General features: G+C 46.6%; 2 protein-coding genes across 2 annotated transcripts; one reads left to right on the top strand and one right to left on the bottom strand.

The window, feature by feature from the left end:
• Positions 1-550: 550 nt before the first annotated feature.
• Positions 551-2,764, top strand: LOC135324130 (uncharacterized; the record flags this gene model as incomplete). Its single annotated transcript, XM_064499700.1, has 1 exon — positions 551-2,764. A coding segment is annotated over one exon (1,974 nt), but the record flags the coding sequence as incomplete, so codon positions are not given.
• Positions 2,765-5,013: 2,249 nt separating this feature from the next.
• Positions 5,014-10,068, bottom strand: LOC135324132 (proteasome adapter and scaffold protein ECM29-like). The gene is made up of 8 exons (XM_064499703.1): positions 9,928-10,068; positions 9,667-9,752; positions 9,303-9,381; positions 8,091-8,140; positions 7,474-7,540; positions 7,242-7,364; positions 5,939-6,042; positions 5,014-5,188 (listed from the first exon to the last, which is right to left on the bottom strand). The coding sequence occupies exons 3-8, from the start codon at positions 9,345-9,347 to the stop codon at positions 5,017-5,019; spliced, it is 561 nt and encodes a 186-aa protein (XP_064355773.1). The 5' UTR covers positions 9,348-9,381; positions 9,667-9,752; positions 9,928-10,068; the 3' UTR covers positions 5,014-5,016.
• Between the last annotated feature and the right edge of the window lie 5,547 nt (positions 10,069-15,615).

Raw genomic sequence — 15,615 nt, 5'->3', positions numbered from 1 at the left:
ATGGACCAGTAACTATTAATCATGAGCCGATAGGTGCCTTACTGATTGGAAGATCGTCCGCTACAATGAAAGGATTACAAGTTTTGACAGGATTGATCGACAAGGACTATTTCGGGGAAATACAAATTGTGGTTTCAGCAATGTTTCCACCTATGCACATACCACAAGGATCGAGAATAGCTCAACTTATTCCGCTTCCCCACCTGACTGAAGGGGTGGCACCAGCGAAAGAGCAACCACGAGGCTATGGTGCTTTTGGTTCCACTGGAAGTGCAGTATTGCTGACTGTCGGAATGCATCAAAGGCCCCGACAAACCGTGACTGTAAAGTATAAAGAAGAATCTATACGCACTAATGCCTTATTGGACACTGGAGCGGATGTATCAATAATTAGCACTAAGATTTGGCCCCAACATTGGCCAACCCGAGAGACCAGCTCTATGGTAGCTGGGGTAGGCGGGGTCACCCTCGCCCGAAAATCATCGACGCTACAATGGACTATAGGGAACAAGGTGGTGAATTGCTCCGTTTCCATTTTACCCCTACCTGAAGGAGTGCAAACATTAATAGGGCGCGATATCCTTGCCCAGATGGGTATGGTGCTTACCTCGGAACACCCTTTATAGCACTGGCCATTGCCTGGACTTTCCCAATCCCACTCAGCTGGAGGACTGATCAGCCTGTGTGGGTAGAGCAATGGCCGCTTAAACGGGAAAGTCTCATTCAAGCACATGAACTAGTAAAGGAACAGTACAAACAAGGTCATCTAAGACTATCTACCAGCCCTTGGAATACCCCAATATTTGTGATCAAGAAAAAATCCGGCAAATACAGACTTTTACATGATCTACGTGCTGTAAACAGACAGATGCATGACATGGGTGCTTTACAACCGGGGTTACCCAGCCCAGCAATGATCCCAGAAGGCTGGCACCTGCTAATCGTAGATTTAAAGGACTGTTTCTTTACCATAGCCCTCCATGAAGATGATAAACAGCGATTTGCATTTACACTCCCTGCTATCAATAGAGAGGGGCCAGACCAAAGATTTGAATGGACAGTACTACCGCAGGGTATGCGAAACTCACCAACCCTCTGTCAACTCTATGTCGATGCGGCACTTCAACCGTTACGTCAACAGTGGCCAGAGACCATAATATATCACTACATGGACGACATATTGTTGGCACAAAAAACCCCTTTTTCTCCTGAACAAAAATTTGATCTAATCACACAATTAAAGAAAAAGGAACTTGTGATGGCCCCGGAAAAGGTACAGGAATCCAGCCCCTGGCAGTATCTAGGTTGGCATATTTCGAATGCCACCATCAGACCACAGAAATTGACAATCAGGACTGACATAAGAACACTCAATGATGCTCAAAAACTATTAGGAGACCTCCAATGGATCCGTCCGGTTGTCGGCATTCCTAATGAACTTTTAAATCTGCTACGCCCCTTGCTGAAGGGAACAGACCCAGCGGCTGCCGTCACGCTCACAGAGGAACAGCAACGGGTACTCCAGGAAATTGCATCGCTAATTACTACGCGTGCTACGCACCGACGCCTGGAAAATCAGCCACTTGATCTTACTATTTTATGTGGCCCACAATACCTAATGGGAGCCATTACACAACACAAAATAAAAACGGGGGAAAAAAGAGGGTTGGCGGAACCCATTGTACTAGAATGGATAGCACCACTGTTACAACCAAAACGAACTATTCAAGAAAAAATTTCAACGCTGGCCGAACTCATTAGGACACTCTTCGCCCCTGACTTACATGATCAGCGTTGGTCAAATCTGACTGCAGCAATCAAACATAGAAGAAGTGAGAATCGTCGAGGCAAGCGTGAATTGAAAAAACTAGGTTCAGATTGTGTTGATGATGTAGAATTATGGGGGCCTGCGGAAAGGTTTTTCGCCGCAGCTTTAGCTCCTAACGTTGCAGTTGCGCATGCCATGTCTAATCTAAATAAACTTGCTTGTTGGGCTGTTAGGCAATCAAATGTTACTACACAAATTCTCTCTGAAATGTCACAGGATATGGATAGCCTGAGACATGCAGTGTTGCAAAATAGAGCCGCTATAGACTTTCTGCTTTTGGCACAGGGACGCGGGTGTGAGGATTTTGAAGGAATGTGTTGTTTTAATCTTTCTGATCATGGACAGTCAATCTATGAGCAATTGAAATGGCTAAAGGACCACACCCAGAGAATCACCGTACAGTATAATTGGTTTGATGATCTGTTTAGAAAGATGTTTGGTAATGTGAGTACCTGGATTTTGAGCTTGATCAAAGAAGGGCTACGTATTCTAGTCATAATTGTATTAATTTTAATTGCTGTAAGAGTGATTTTTGGCTGCTTAACACAAAAGCTTGAACAATTAACTAAAAAGGTCTTTCTCGCACAAAATAAAAACGGGGGAATTGTGGAGGACTGGCTTGAGGGCAGAGGTCATGTGAAGATTGAACAACTAAAGGAAGCAGAACTAAGTGCATATCGCACACAGTTGATGTGAGCCAAGTCCCGTATGAGAGTAAAAACAGCTAGAGCCAAGGACACATTGTCCTTGGCTCCAAGGTGTTATCAATGATTAGTCCTGGGAACTTGCGGGTGATGTAATGCAGAAGTTGCTGGGTAAACCAAATTGCTGTTACCAATAAGGAGCTCAGCCTTTGCAATATGTATGAGCCTGATTAGTCCTATGCTATATAAAGAAAGACCACACCTAATAAAGTTGAAGTACACTGATCACTCATATTGAGCGTCTGGGTCTTCCCTCCGTCGGCTCCTCCCGTGCAAGTTTCCAACATTAATAGGGCGGGTGTAAGAAACCAGCCAAGATTGTTGCCCAGCCCCGCCCTTTTGGGAATGGTGCCCTGGCCTTACATGATCTCGATGTCGCTGGGCAGGGCAGAGGGAGAAGATGAGGCTGACGAAAGGGAGAAGCACCCGCTCTCTTCACCTTGTATTCAGAGAAGGCAGCCTACTGGCGGGATGCAGCCGGCAAGGCGCAGGCCAGAGGGCCCAGCAGTCCTATCAGGGAGCCAAACTGCTCACAGATGCTTTCTCTCTGCAAAAACAAGAGAAGACAGAAAGGTCGCAGGCGGCCCCAGTGGCTCTTCCCCCCTCTCACTGCTGTGCTGGCCCCAAGCGTTCTCACTAGTGAACTTCAATCCCGATCAGCCGGAAAGGAGGAACGGAACTTGGCTAGCTGTACTTATGTTTTATGCAAGTTCTGGTAGCGTTATACATGGGTGGTGTTAAAGGCAGTGCCCCTGTCTGTGGCAGTCTGTCTGCGTAGCTGGCCATGTCAGTGTCCTCTGTGTGTGTGTGCCTCTCTGGGATACACGCTTGGCCTCACTACCGGTTGAACCTGCAAATAGGAGAGCAGCAGCCACATCCTGGCCAGGAAGGAGGAATTCCCGGGTCCCAGAGTTCGCCGGAGGTGGCAGCCCTTATAACATCCCTTAACAAACTGGAGCCCCAATGAGATCCAAAACCATTAAGTGAAGGCCCAAATTAGCAAATCAGAAGATTACTTGCTGGCTCCATTCCACACTCTGCAGACCAGGTCCTACCCCTTCAAATATACTTCTTTGTAGAGGAGGAAAAAAGATCACGGTAACTCACGTAGGAAAGCCATTTTACATCTAGACTTGCAACACATATTGCATACAAAGCAACACATATAAACTTTTGAACCATCTCCAACACTTGCAGACAGACTATTCGTCTAACCTCTGTCCTGCTAGGAGGTATTATCCCCCCCAATCCCTTAGGGAGCAGCTAGTTCTTGCTGCTCCTTGACAGGATTCTTCCAAGCAGGTACCTGAACAGGTCAAAGTCTGCTCTTCTCAAGTCCAGGGTTATGATCCTGTTTTTTGCCTTGTTCCTTCCTCTCAGGATCCTGAACTCCAACATCTCCTGGTAACTGTGGCCAAGGCTGCCCCTGACCTTCATATTCCCAAACAGTTCTTCCTTGTTTGTAAGTATCAGGTCCAGCAGAGTGCCTCCCCTCATCAGCTCCTTGATCACTTGTGTTGTGACATTATCATCATTAATGCACTCCAGAAACCTCCTGGATTGCTTGCACCATGCTGTGTTGCCCTTCCAACAGCTATTGGGGTGGCTCAAGTCCCCCATGAGGACCAGGGTTGGTGAATGTGAAGCTTCTTCCAGTTGTCTGAAGAAGGCCTCATCTACTTCTTCCTGATCAGGCAGTCTGTAGCAGACACCCACCATGACGTTGCCCGTATTGGTCTGCCCTCTAATCCTAAACCATAAGCTCTCGGCTGGCTCATCAGCCATCCCAAGGCAGGGTTACATGCATACCAGCTGCTCTCTCACACATACTCCCCCTCCTCACCTTTATGACCTGTCCTTCCTAAAGAGCCTGTGTCCAGCCATTGCAGCATTCCAGTCATGTGAGCTATCCCACTCTGTCTCTGATCCCAATGAGACTGTGGCCCTGCAACCACACACAGACCTCTAATTCCTCATTTGTTCCTCATGCTACATTCATTAGTGTACAGAGATTTCAGATAGGCACCCAGTCATGCTGATTTCCCAGAAAAGGCAGAGAGCTTCCCCATAATGCTGTCCTCTCCACACTTCTTTATTTGTGTGCATACACTTAAGGTGGAATCCCTTCTGCCCTGTTTTGTGTATTTCAAGGTCTCCCTTGTCTACATCACCCTGCACCCTTTGCTTGCCAGTTCACTACTTCCTCACTGGATTGGAGGTAGTCATCTCCCTCCCCCATCCTAGTTTAGAGCTCTCGGTGAAAGCACAGCATCAGTGCAAGCTAATCCCTTGGGTAAAGGATCAGTCTCCTCAGCTGCTAGATCCCTTGGGACTATTGCCAGTAAAAGGTAACTGAGTGCTAATCAGGGTACTGTGGTTCTTGTGATATTGTATGTGGTCTTCACTTAGATTTCAGCTAGCCCTGCTTCTTAAAGGGGGGGGGGAGGGAAGGAAGGAAGGAGGAAATTGCACCTATTACAAGCCTTAAGCATCAATCTTGTTACAGTATTCTCCGAGGTGGAAGCGCTGTACCTTGTCTTGAATGTAATGGACCATTTCAGGGAAGGAAGGCATCTGATTCCTAGCACTCTCCTTTTCACTTTTACCAGGAAACATTCTCAGCACCCGCTGGGCTTCTCTATGTACCTCCTCCCGCCTTTCAGAAGAAAAGAGGAGAAATAGAAGTTATTTGCACAGATGACCAATAAGAACCAAATCTTAGGGGGAACTGGAGAAAGAGAGAAAAGGGATTTTAAAAGGAAGTGACTTTTTAAAGCAAATCCCCCCCCCCCAGATAGAGGAAAAACAAACAGCTGTTGATCTTGGAGGTGGAGTGGGGGTGGTAAGAACTGCTGCTGAGTATTTGAGAGGTTTTTTTTTCCTCCTTAGTTATACAATAGTAAAAGAGATCAAAACTTGAGCAATTAAGATGAGTTGAAATGAACACTTGAATGGCAGGGACAGACAATTGCAAGTTAAATGATTTTGTGACTTAGTCACCTATCTCTCAGCTGAGTGCAGCAACTCTTCACACATGCACATTGCTAACTCTTGGCAAATACAAGCTAAAAACAGGCTACCTTAAGCTGCCAGGAAAAAAGGCATTTTTGTCACTGTGAAGGTGACTTAAATTAATGCATTTTTATCTTGCAGTTCCAAAAGATTATTAACATGCGCTGCTTTACTGACAGCGGTTCATCTGAAATTGAAAAAGCCATGAAAGAGAATGCAGGCCAAGGCACAGCGCAAGGCTGAGTAACGGTTCTCTGCAGGACTGTCAAGAGCGTCACTATGTAAAGCCCAATTTCCAAGCTACTGCACACAATTGTCTCATACACACACACACACACACACACACGTATATATATTTGGGTGAAAATGAAAAGTTAACACATGTTAAACTTACGGATCTCCTGCAGCTAACAGTAGTAAGTATCTGGAAGGGATGTGATCTGGAGGGAATACTGTGCTGGCATACTTCACGGCCACCTGACGTACTTGGACTTCAGACTGAAAGAAAATAGAGACAAACATATCACTGAATTAGGATTTTAAACAAACACTGTAATGACCTGCACTGTTGTAACTGACCAATCCAGCTGTATTCCCCTTTGATAATAGCATCATGCCCCAAACTCTTTGGACATTTTTCAGACACCCTTCTTGCTAATTCTTCAAATAGCAGGAAATAGGGAAAAGAAAAGCCACTAGTTTCTTGCATGTGATTCCCAGAAGTGTGACTGTAGTTGCACATTTAGTACTCCATGTTGTGTATAAGCCAGGATCTCTCTAATCCTTACACATTTCAGCTGCCCCATGCAAGCAGTCTTGAAACAAAGAATGAGACAAGATCAGTCCACAGAAAACAGAACTGTGAATAGGAGCAGCACAATCAAAGGTGGAAAAGAATCATTAGCTTAGTGAGGCCATCCTCCCTACTGGGTCTAGACAATCTCAAAATGGTGCTGCCTTGACACCTAGATCTCAAGAGCACATGAGCAAATCAGTCATCACTATGAAGATACAGCTTACATAGTTATTTGTGTAACCACCAGGAACACAGATACCTATGCAATCACACCAACTCCCCATGCGAACATGCAGTATGCAACAGTGAGTTATTCTGAAAACCTAAGCCCAGACATCTGGGAAATTTTGATACAAGAACAAGTTGCTCCATAAAGTAACAGAGCCAATGAAGCTTGGTTTCCTGGGGATTTGTGTCTCAAAGCTGAGCAACAGAGCCAATGAAGCTTGGTTTCCTGGGGATTTGTGTCTCAAAGCTGAGCTTGGGGAAGGGGGGGGGAGTTCCTCAGTTACCTAAAAAAATTGAAATCATACTGCAGGTTTTCTTTTGCAGAAGGAACAATCCTTTCCTCCAACCTCCTACTTTCACAAAGCTTTTTAGCAAGATATACTTGAAGCCTCTGCTCCTCTGTCAAGTTTTTTTTTTAGGGGGAAGCTATATATGCAGCACAATTGCAGAAGCTTTGTTTCTTTAGGAAACCAGCCTAAACATGGAAAACCGCACTGACATCTTTATTCCAGCCTCTGCACCTCATTAAAATTATTTAATCTCAGCCCACAGAAACCTCCACACACAGATCCAGTAATACACTCAGTAAGAGAGAACAGTTCTAACAGCACAGAACAGTAAGTATCAGAAAACACTGAGCAATAAACCTTAATTTTGACTCCATTAAAAATACCTTTATTAGGTATGAAGCCACAAGAGCTTCCATCAGAGTATGCTGGGCTCCTTCCAAGCTGCTATATGCTCCAACCATCATAGACAAGGCCTCCTGAATAGCGAGCCTGGTATCAGCCTCTTCCTGCAATACAAAACAAGAATTTTCTGTTAGTTCATGTCACTGTGTGTTGTAAAGTAAGCAAAACTGGCATGAGTTATTAACCTTCTCCCAAAGCCCCATTAGCACCTACCTTACATAAGGCTTCAAAAAACTGCTGTACCAGAGCTATATCCTTGGCAAAGAGCTGAGGCATTCGGCTGAAACAAGATATTTGCTTTTATGCAGGTTTTATTTTTTAAATTTAGATGCTCCCCATTTCACTGGTCTTCCCCTCAATCCCCCACCTTACCTGTCAGATAGAGCCAACACAGAAAGCTTGCTCTACCTTGTCCACTTCCACCATGGGACTAAGTGCCTGTCAGCTTAGCTCAGAAATCAAGATATTCTATGGACAGTCAATTAGATCAACATCATAGAGGTCGGTGTCTGAACTTGTCTAGCTTCAGGCCCTCTAGTCTTTGCTGTACATTTCTTAAACTTATGTTTCTGACAATCCAGAAAGCAGAGCCATTTTTTAAATTCTGTGCATACATTCAGGAGCTGCCATTAACCAATCCTAGTATAACAATCAGCTAACTACATACTTCATTTTACACCTCTGGAGATATCACAAGAGGAGTGCTGTTCTCTGCATGGTATGCTCAGTTGCAAAATTGCCATGTGGCACAAAGCTTGCTGCTGACAAATTAACAGATTGCTCTGGAAAAACTACTCAACATCTCATTACTTAAAATGCAGTTCAGTTACCCGGAGAGTTTTCCAACTGCTGAATACGCCATTGACAACAGTTTGGGATCCTTGAATGATAAAACAATAAACATTGGGTCAGCAAAAAGAGCTATAAGAAAACACATACATGTACATCTATCCCTTATAATTACACCTTTACTTTAAATCCTGTCGCCAAAGCTCTTAAAGAAGATTTTATGGACATGTAAAATAAAATAATTATATCCTGGAGTAAAAACACCACATGAGTGAAAAATGGATGGACTGTGGGTTTTTTCCCAGAAAAAAACCCTGAACATTACAGACGGTAACAAAATAAATAAATAAATAAATCTGCCTTCTGGTCTTTGTTAATTGTATTTTTCAAGGGGGAACAGCTAAAGAGATTTGGCAGATATATGAAGTGGTAGGCAAGTGGCAGAAACCTTTCACTGACTCCAAACAGCAGTTTCACTCAAAGGAAGCTGTCTGTGCAGTGGATCCTGGAAATGACCGATAGAGCATATTTAAATAAGCGTTTAGTCCCCTCAAACACTCCTTCTCCATGCCCTTCACATTGGCAAGGAAGGCCCACACCTCCAAACACCAGCTCAGGCCAGTAGGTCACATCCAGACACCAATGAACCAAGAAGGGGATCAAAGCTGCATAAGTAAGAGGAGGTTTGCAAAAGTCAGGCCTTGGTAAAATATCTTAGGGAATAAAAGTAACATAAATTTGCTTTCTTAATAGCCTTGTGAAGACCTATATCCTCTTTTTGGCTGGACTCATATTTTCGGTGTCTGGCAATACCCTTCCATGTGCCAATAGCCACACTGGATAAAAAGGAGAAAGATGCTACAAGTAGGCCTAAACAGCTGCTTAGCAAAATGGGGTACGCACCCAGAACTGAGGCCCTTATGTATTTCCAAAGTAATCAGTAACAGCAGCTGAATGCTACCCTGGCTCCACTCCTTAGATTAACAGCGCTATGATGTACTGAGACATTGCAAACAGTGTCCAAGCACCTATGCACAGCCATTTGAATAAATAAAACATGGTTTTGCTATAGTGGCTTTTTAAAATATTTACCTCTTCCTCTCCTACAAGCCTCCTCATTAAAGTGCTGCCCTTTGACAGTCATTTAAAACAACTACAAATAGATTTGTCAGTTCACATCATAAAGATCTTGGTCTTTGTTTTTTATTTATAGAAATAAATATGACTTCACAATAAAGATCCTTTCAACTCACCTCTTTGTATTCATCGATCAGCTTTGTAAGTCCATTTAAAAGCATCGGGCCTAAGGGCTTTATTTTACTTTCTGGACAACTGAAATTAAAAAGACCACCAAAGAAAATATTGACGCATTCTTTGTACCTCTTAAAAAAATCTCTGCTGCCAATATCATTTTTTCTCAGCTTTTGCAAGCACACATACAATAACCCAAAACACTTACTTTCCCCTGGAACTATTTTAAAAGATTAAGGGGGGAAAAAAAAGAACAATTGCCAAAGATTTTAATATTCTTTCGCTTAGCTCAGTTCTATATTTAGTAAGCAGAACTGTCTCTAAGCAAATGGGTTGAAAGAACGGCATCCATTCTCAATTACTTACATGACACAAATATGATGCACGAACTGCAGGGACAGAATTCTGAGTTTTGCATTTGTATTTGCACCAAAGAGCCCATCATAAACCACCTGGCCAGAAGAAAGGAAGAAAGAGCACATTAGACAGTGACTGGCTTCATTTTGAAAGGTTTTCTATTCCCCTTTCCTCTCCAAGCACTGCTATTAGTAGCTAAGTTTCAATTCCCTCCCTAAGCATTGGAGAAACTGCATTGCCAAGTTGACAGCTTTGAAACATAGCCTTTACCTGAATGTTAGCTGGGAATGTTTCTGCAGCTTGTCTGGACCGCAGAAGATGAGGAACAATCTTTAATTTAACACGGGTGCTGACAGGTTCTCGTTTCAGTTCTGGTTTCAGAACAGTTCCCTGTCAAAAACAGAATTGAAGTAACAGAGTATTTCTTTGGATATCAGTACTTCTAACTTAGAATCACAGAATCATAGAATAATTTAGGTTGGAAGGGACCTCCAGAGGTCATCTAGTCCTACCCCCTGCTCAAAGCAGGCCGAATCAGATCAGGTTGCTCAGGGCCATGTCCAGTCAAGTCTTGAACACCTCCAAGGATGGAGATTCCACAACCTCTCTGGACAACCTGTTCCAGTATTTGACCACTCTCATGGTTAAAAAAAAAAAAAAAAAAATCCTAAAATCTAATTGGAATATCCCATCTTTCAACTTGTGTCTGTTGTCTCTTGTCCTATTGCTGTGCACCTCCAAGAAGAGTCTGGCTCCATCTTCTCTGTATCCTCTGATCGGGTACTTGTAGACAGCAATAAGGTCTCCCCTGAGCCTTCTCTTCTCCAAGCTGAACAGGCCCAGTTCTCTCAGCCTCTCCTTGTACATCATGTGCTCCAGCCCTCTGACCATCTTGGTGGCCCTCCGCTGGACTCGCTCCAATGCGTCAATATCTTTCTTGTACTGGGGAGACCAAAACTGGACACAGTACTACAGATGTGGTCTCAAAAAGTGCTGAACAGAGGAGAAAGATCATTTCCCTGGACCTGCTGGCTACACTCTTACTAATACAACCTAGGATGCAGTTGGCCTTCTTTGCTGCAAGGGCCCACTGCTGACTCATAGTGAACTTGTTGCCTGCCAGGCCCCCCCAGATCCTTTTCTGCAGAGCTGCTTCCTAGACGGTCGGCCCCCAGCCTGTACTGGTGCATGGGGTTATTCCATCCCAGATGCAAGACTTGGCATTTCCCTTTGTTGAACTGCATGAGGTTCCTGTCAGCCCATTTCTCCAGCCTGTCCAGGTCCCTCTGAATAGCAGCCCTGCCCTCCAGCATTTTGACCGCTCCCCCCAATTTGCTGACATCTGCAAACCTGCTGAGAGTGCACTCTGTCCTGTCATCTAGGTCGTTAATGAAGATGTTAAACAGTATTGGCCCCAGCATTGATCCCTGAGGGATGCCACTAGTTACTGGACGCCAGCTAGACTTTGCACCACTGTTCACAGCTCTTTGAGCCCCGAAGTCCCAGCCAATTTTCCACCCACCTTATCATCCATTTATCCAGCCCACGTCTCACCAATTTGGTGATAAGGAATCACAGAATGGATGAGGTTGGAAGGAACCTTTAGAGATCATCTAGTCCACCCCCCACCCCCCCGCTCAAGCAGGGTCACCTAGAGCCGGTTGCCCAGGAGGGCAAGGAGACTATGGGAGACTGTATCAAAGGCCTTACACTGAAGTCAAGGTATGCAACATCCATTGTCCTCCCCTTATCCACAGCACCAGTCACCTCGCCATAGAAAGCAATGAGATTGGTCAAGCAGGATTTGCCCTTGGTAAACCCATGCTGGCTGCTCATAATCACCCTCTTGTCCTTCATGTGTCTAGAAATGGCTTCTAAGAGAATTTGCTCCATCACCTTCCCAGGGATCGAGGTGAGGCTGACCAGCCTGTAGTTACCCACATCCTCCTTCTTGCCTTTCTTGAAGATGGCTGTGATGTCTGCCTTTTTCCGGTCATCAGGAACCTCCATCGATTGCCATGCTCTTTCAAAGATGCAACCAAAGCAAAAAAGGCATTGAGCACCTGAGCCTTTTCCATGCCCCTCGTCACTGGGTCCCCTGCCCCACTGAGCAATGGGCCCACGCTCTCCTTAGCCTTCCTTTTGCTGCCGATGTACTTAAGAGAAACCTTTCTTGTTGCCCTTCACCTCCTTTGCTAGTTTCAACTCCAGCCGAGCTTTGGCTTTTCCTGACTCCATTCCTACATGCACAGGCAAGGTCTTTGTCTTCCTCCCGAGTAGCCTGTCCCTGCTTCCACCTTCTGTGTGCTTCCTTTTTGTGTTTGAGCTCAGTCAGGAGCTCCGTGTCCATCCATGCTGGCCTTCTGACATGCTTGCTTGACTTTCTGCACATTGGAATGGACCGTTGCTGTGCTCTGAGGAGGCTGTCCTTGAAAATTAACCAGCTGTCCTGGGCCCCTTTGCCCTCCAGGGAAGTTTCCCACTGGATCCTGCCAAGCAGGTCCCTGAACAGGCCAAAATCTGCTCTTCTGACGTCCAGGCGTGTAATTGTACTTTTTGTCTTGCTCACTCCTCTCAGGATCTTAAACTCCACCATCCCATGGTCGCTGCAGCCAAGGCTGCCCTTGGCCTTCACATCATCCACCAGTTGTTCCTTGTTTGCAAGTAGCAGGTCCAACAGAGCATCTCCCGTAGCTGGTTCATCCATCACCTGCATCAAGACATATTGTCTTCAATATGTTCCAGACATCTCCTGGATTGCTTGCGCCCAGCCATATAGCCCTGCCAGCAGCTCGAGGTGGCTGAAGCCCCCCATGAGTACTGGGGCCTGTGACTTTGAGGCTTTCTCCAGCTGCCTACAGGAGGCTTCATCTGCCACCTCTTCTTGATCAGGAGGTCTGTAGCAGACACCTACTACATGACCTGTGCTGGTCTGTCCTCTGATCCTTACCCACAAGGTCTCAACTGATTTGTCACCTGCCCCAAGGCAAGGCCCCATGCATTCGAGCCATTCCTTTACATAGAGCACAACCCCTCCCTCCTCGCCTGCCCACCCTTTCTTTCCTGAAGAGCCTGCATCCAGTCATTGCAGGACTCCAATCATGAGCACTATCCCACCATGTCATCCCAATGAGGTCATAGCTCTGCAACTGTGCATGGACTTCTAATTCCTCCTGCTTGTTCCCTATGCTACGCACATTTGTGTACAGGCATTTGAGATGGGCCCCAAGTTGTGCTGCTTTTACAGGGGCAGTGTGAGAGCCTCCCCTGTCATGCTGTCCCCCCCCAGACACATCTGCTCTACCCCTCGTGCTCTTGCTTCTCTTCAGGTTATGGTAACCCTCCCCCAGCATACCTAGTTTAAAGCCCTCTTCACTAGGTTAGCAAGCCTGTTTGCAAAGACACTCTTGCCCCACTTTGTCACATGTATCCCATCCCTGCTCAGTAGCCCTCACTCATCAAAGAGGGTCCCATGGTCATAGAAGCCAAAGCCCTGCCTGGGACATCAGACATGCAGCTAGGTGTCGACCCACAGGATGCATCTGCTCCTACATGAGCCTTTCTCCCTCACTGGCAGGATTGACGAGAACACCACTTGGGCCTCCAAGCCTTTTGCCCTCGTCCCCAGACCTCTGTAGTCACTCTTAATATGCTCCAGGTTACCCCTGGCAGTACCGTTGGTCCCCGCATGGAAGAGCAGCAAGGGGCAACAGTCCAAGGGCTGGACAAGCCTTGGCAGCCCCTCTGCAGCATCCCGGATCCTGGTCCCTGGCAAGCAACAAACCTCCCAAGACATCAGGTCGAGTTGGCAGATAGATGCCTCTGTCCCCTGCAGGAGAGAGTCTCCTATAACTATCATTTGCCTTTTCCCCTTTATGTGGCCACTAGGTTCAAGCTCAGCTGGCTCTGATGAATCCCCTGAAGGGTCTTGTTTGTCCTCGCCAGTGCCCAGGGCACTATACCTATTCTGAAGTTGCAGTTCTGCAGGTAGAGCAGGAACCTTCCTCCTGTTCCCAGAAGTCACAAGCTTCCAGCTTGCCCTCTCTTAGCAGCCTCCCTCCACTACCTGTTTGACCATGACCTCCGGCTGTCCCTCCTTCTTTGTTTTGTGTGGCTCGGGCTCTTGTCTCCGCAATTTTCTACAAAGACCCTGTTTCGCCTTCTGATGCGACAATCTCCCGTTCGCCTGAGACGGCACGGAGGCTCCCCCTGCCTCCGGGCCAATGAGCACTGACACCAATATGAGGATGCTACAAATGGCGTTTATTGTACGTATGTATTCGCTTATATACCTACAAGCATACTGCTATCTCTACGTCATATCCTTCCTCTTCCTTCCTCTTTCCGTGCCATCGCGAGATCTTCCGATCGCCGTTCCCTACATCTCCCCCTCCCCATGCTTTGACTATGCTATTTGCTTTAAATTGCCGTGTCGCGGGTTAAGCGTTCATAGTGTGGGTGTGGGTGGGACCACCCCTTTTCTAGCAGTTGTCTTACCAAGCATCTAAACACTAATCTACATGCTAATATGCCTAGCACGAGCATCAGCAGCAGGTGCAACTCTTCTATTAGTAATTGCCTGGCCCATGGTCCTAGCCCAAGCCAATTACCACTACTGAACCCAGAAGGTCAAGCTCTTGTGGGTCCCAGGGCAATGATGCATTTAGCGTGTTCTAGCAGTTACTAATATTGCTTGTGTTTGTGCAATGCTCTCTCAGCTTTGGTAGGTCTACGGTCAAATTCAATGGGACCCCTATTAAGCATGTCTTAAAAGGGCTGCCCCGCACCCACCAACATCAGGCAAAATTGCTTATTTCCTGTCCGGTTTGCCAGGTGAGCCATAGATTGTTACTACCCCATTTCGCTAACATTGGTTCGCCTTTCACCCCTTGGAGTCCCAGTCCCAGCATCGCTACGAGGAGAGCTACTTGGGTTGCTCCCCCTGCCATCTTCTCGGGTTTTCTGGTTACGCGTTCTTCTTGTGGTTTCACGCGCCTTTTCTCATCTGTTCTTCTTCTCCTGTCTGTTGTCTTTGCTGCTAGAAGGGATCATCGGCTTTTCAGGGTGGTCCTCCCCTGCAATAAAACTCAGACATTCATTAATTCACCTGACTCTCTGCTTCCTGTCTTGTCCTTGCCCTGAGGTCTGGGTGTACCCACTTCACAGGGACCCATCTTACCATTTCTCCCTGCCTGACCGCTGCATACCCTCGTCCTTGGGTTACCAGTTGCCACCCCTCTTCCCATTCCCCTTTTTCCGGGATTCGGACCTTTACGTCTGGTCCCTCGTGCATCGCTCGGACAGCCCAATGCTTTTCCGCTGGCGTCTTGTTCTCCTCCCCTCTGATGAACTGATTCAGACCGAATAAGGCGCGCATAATTATTTCTGATTGTTTGTGCGCGGGGATTCTTTGTGTATATCCCTCCCCCTCCCCAAGAATCTCGATCCTTTGCTTTAAAGTGCGGTTTGCTCGCTCGACAATGGCTTGACCTGTGCTATTATAGGCAATACCGTGCACTAGCTTAATTCCCCACCGTACGGCCCATTCTCTCGTGCTTTGCGCTGTGAAACACGTGCCGTTGTCTGTTTTAATAGTTTCTGGGGCACCCAGCCAGGCCATTGCCGTGTGCCAATGCAACTGTGCCGCCCGCGCTGTGACTCGTTTATGTTGGGTCGCCACGATGATACCGCTGTGTGTGTCCACTGTGACAGCCAGCCAGGGCCGTGGTCGAAGTCGCTGGCACATTGTGAAGTCCGTTTGCCATATTTGGTTTCCTTTCAGCCCCCTGGGGTTGATGCCGGCGCCCCACAGGGGTTTTTTTTGGCAATACGGGCAAGTCGCAACCACTTCACGAGCCGTGGTGAGGGGGATGTTGCAGCTTTTTGCCAGTGCTTTTGCACCAACATGGAGAAGGTCGTGCACCTGCCTTGCTTCTGCGACTGTCCACACACCTTTGG

Source organism: Dromaius novaehollandiae, chromosome W, assembly GCF_036370855.1.
Source record: "Dromaius novaehollandiae isolate bDroNov1 chromosome W, bDroNov1.hap1, whole genome shotgun sequence".
Classification (NCBI taxonomy): domain Eukaryota; kingdom Metazoa; phylum Chordata; class Aves; order Casuariiformes; family Dromaiidae; genus Dromaius; species Dromaius novaehollandiae.
Note: the sequence above shows the minus strand (reverse complement) of the source record. Positions and strands in the feature narration are given on the sequence as shown.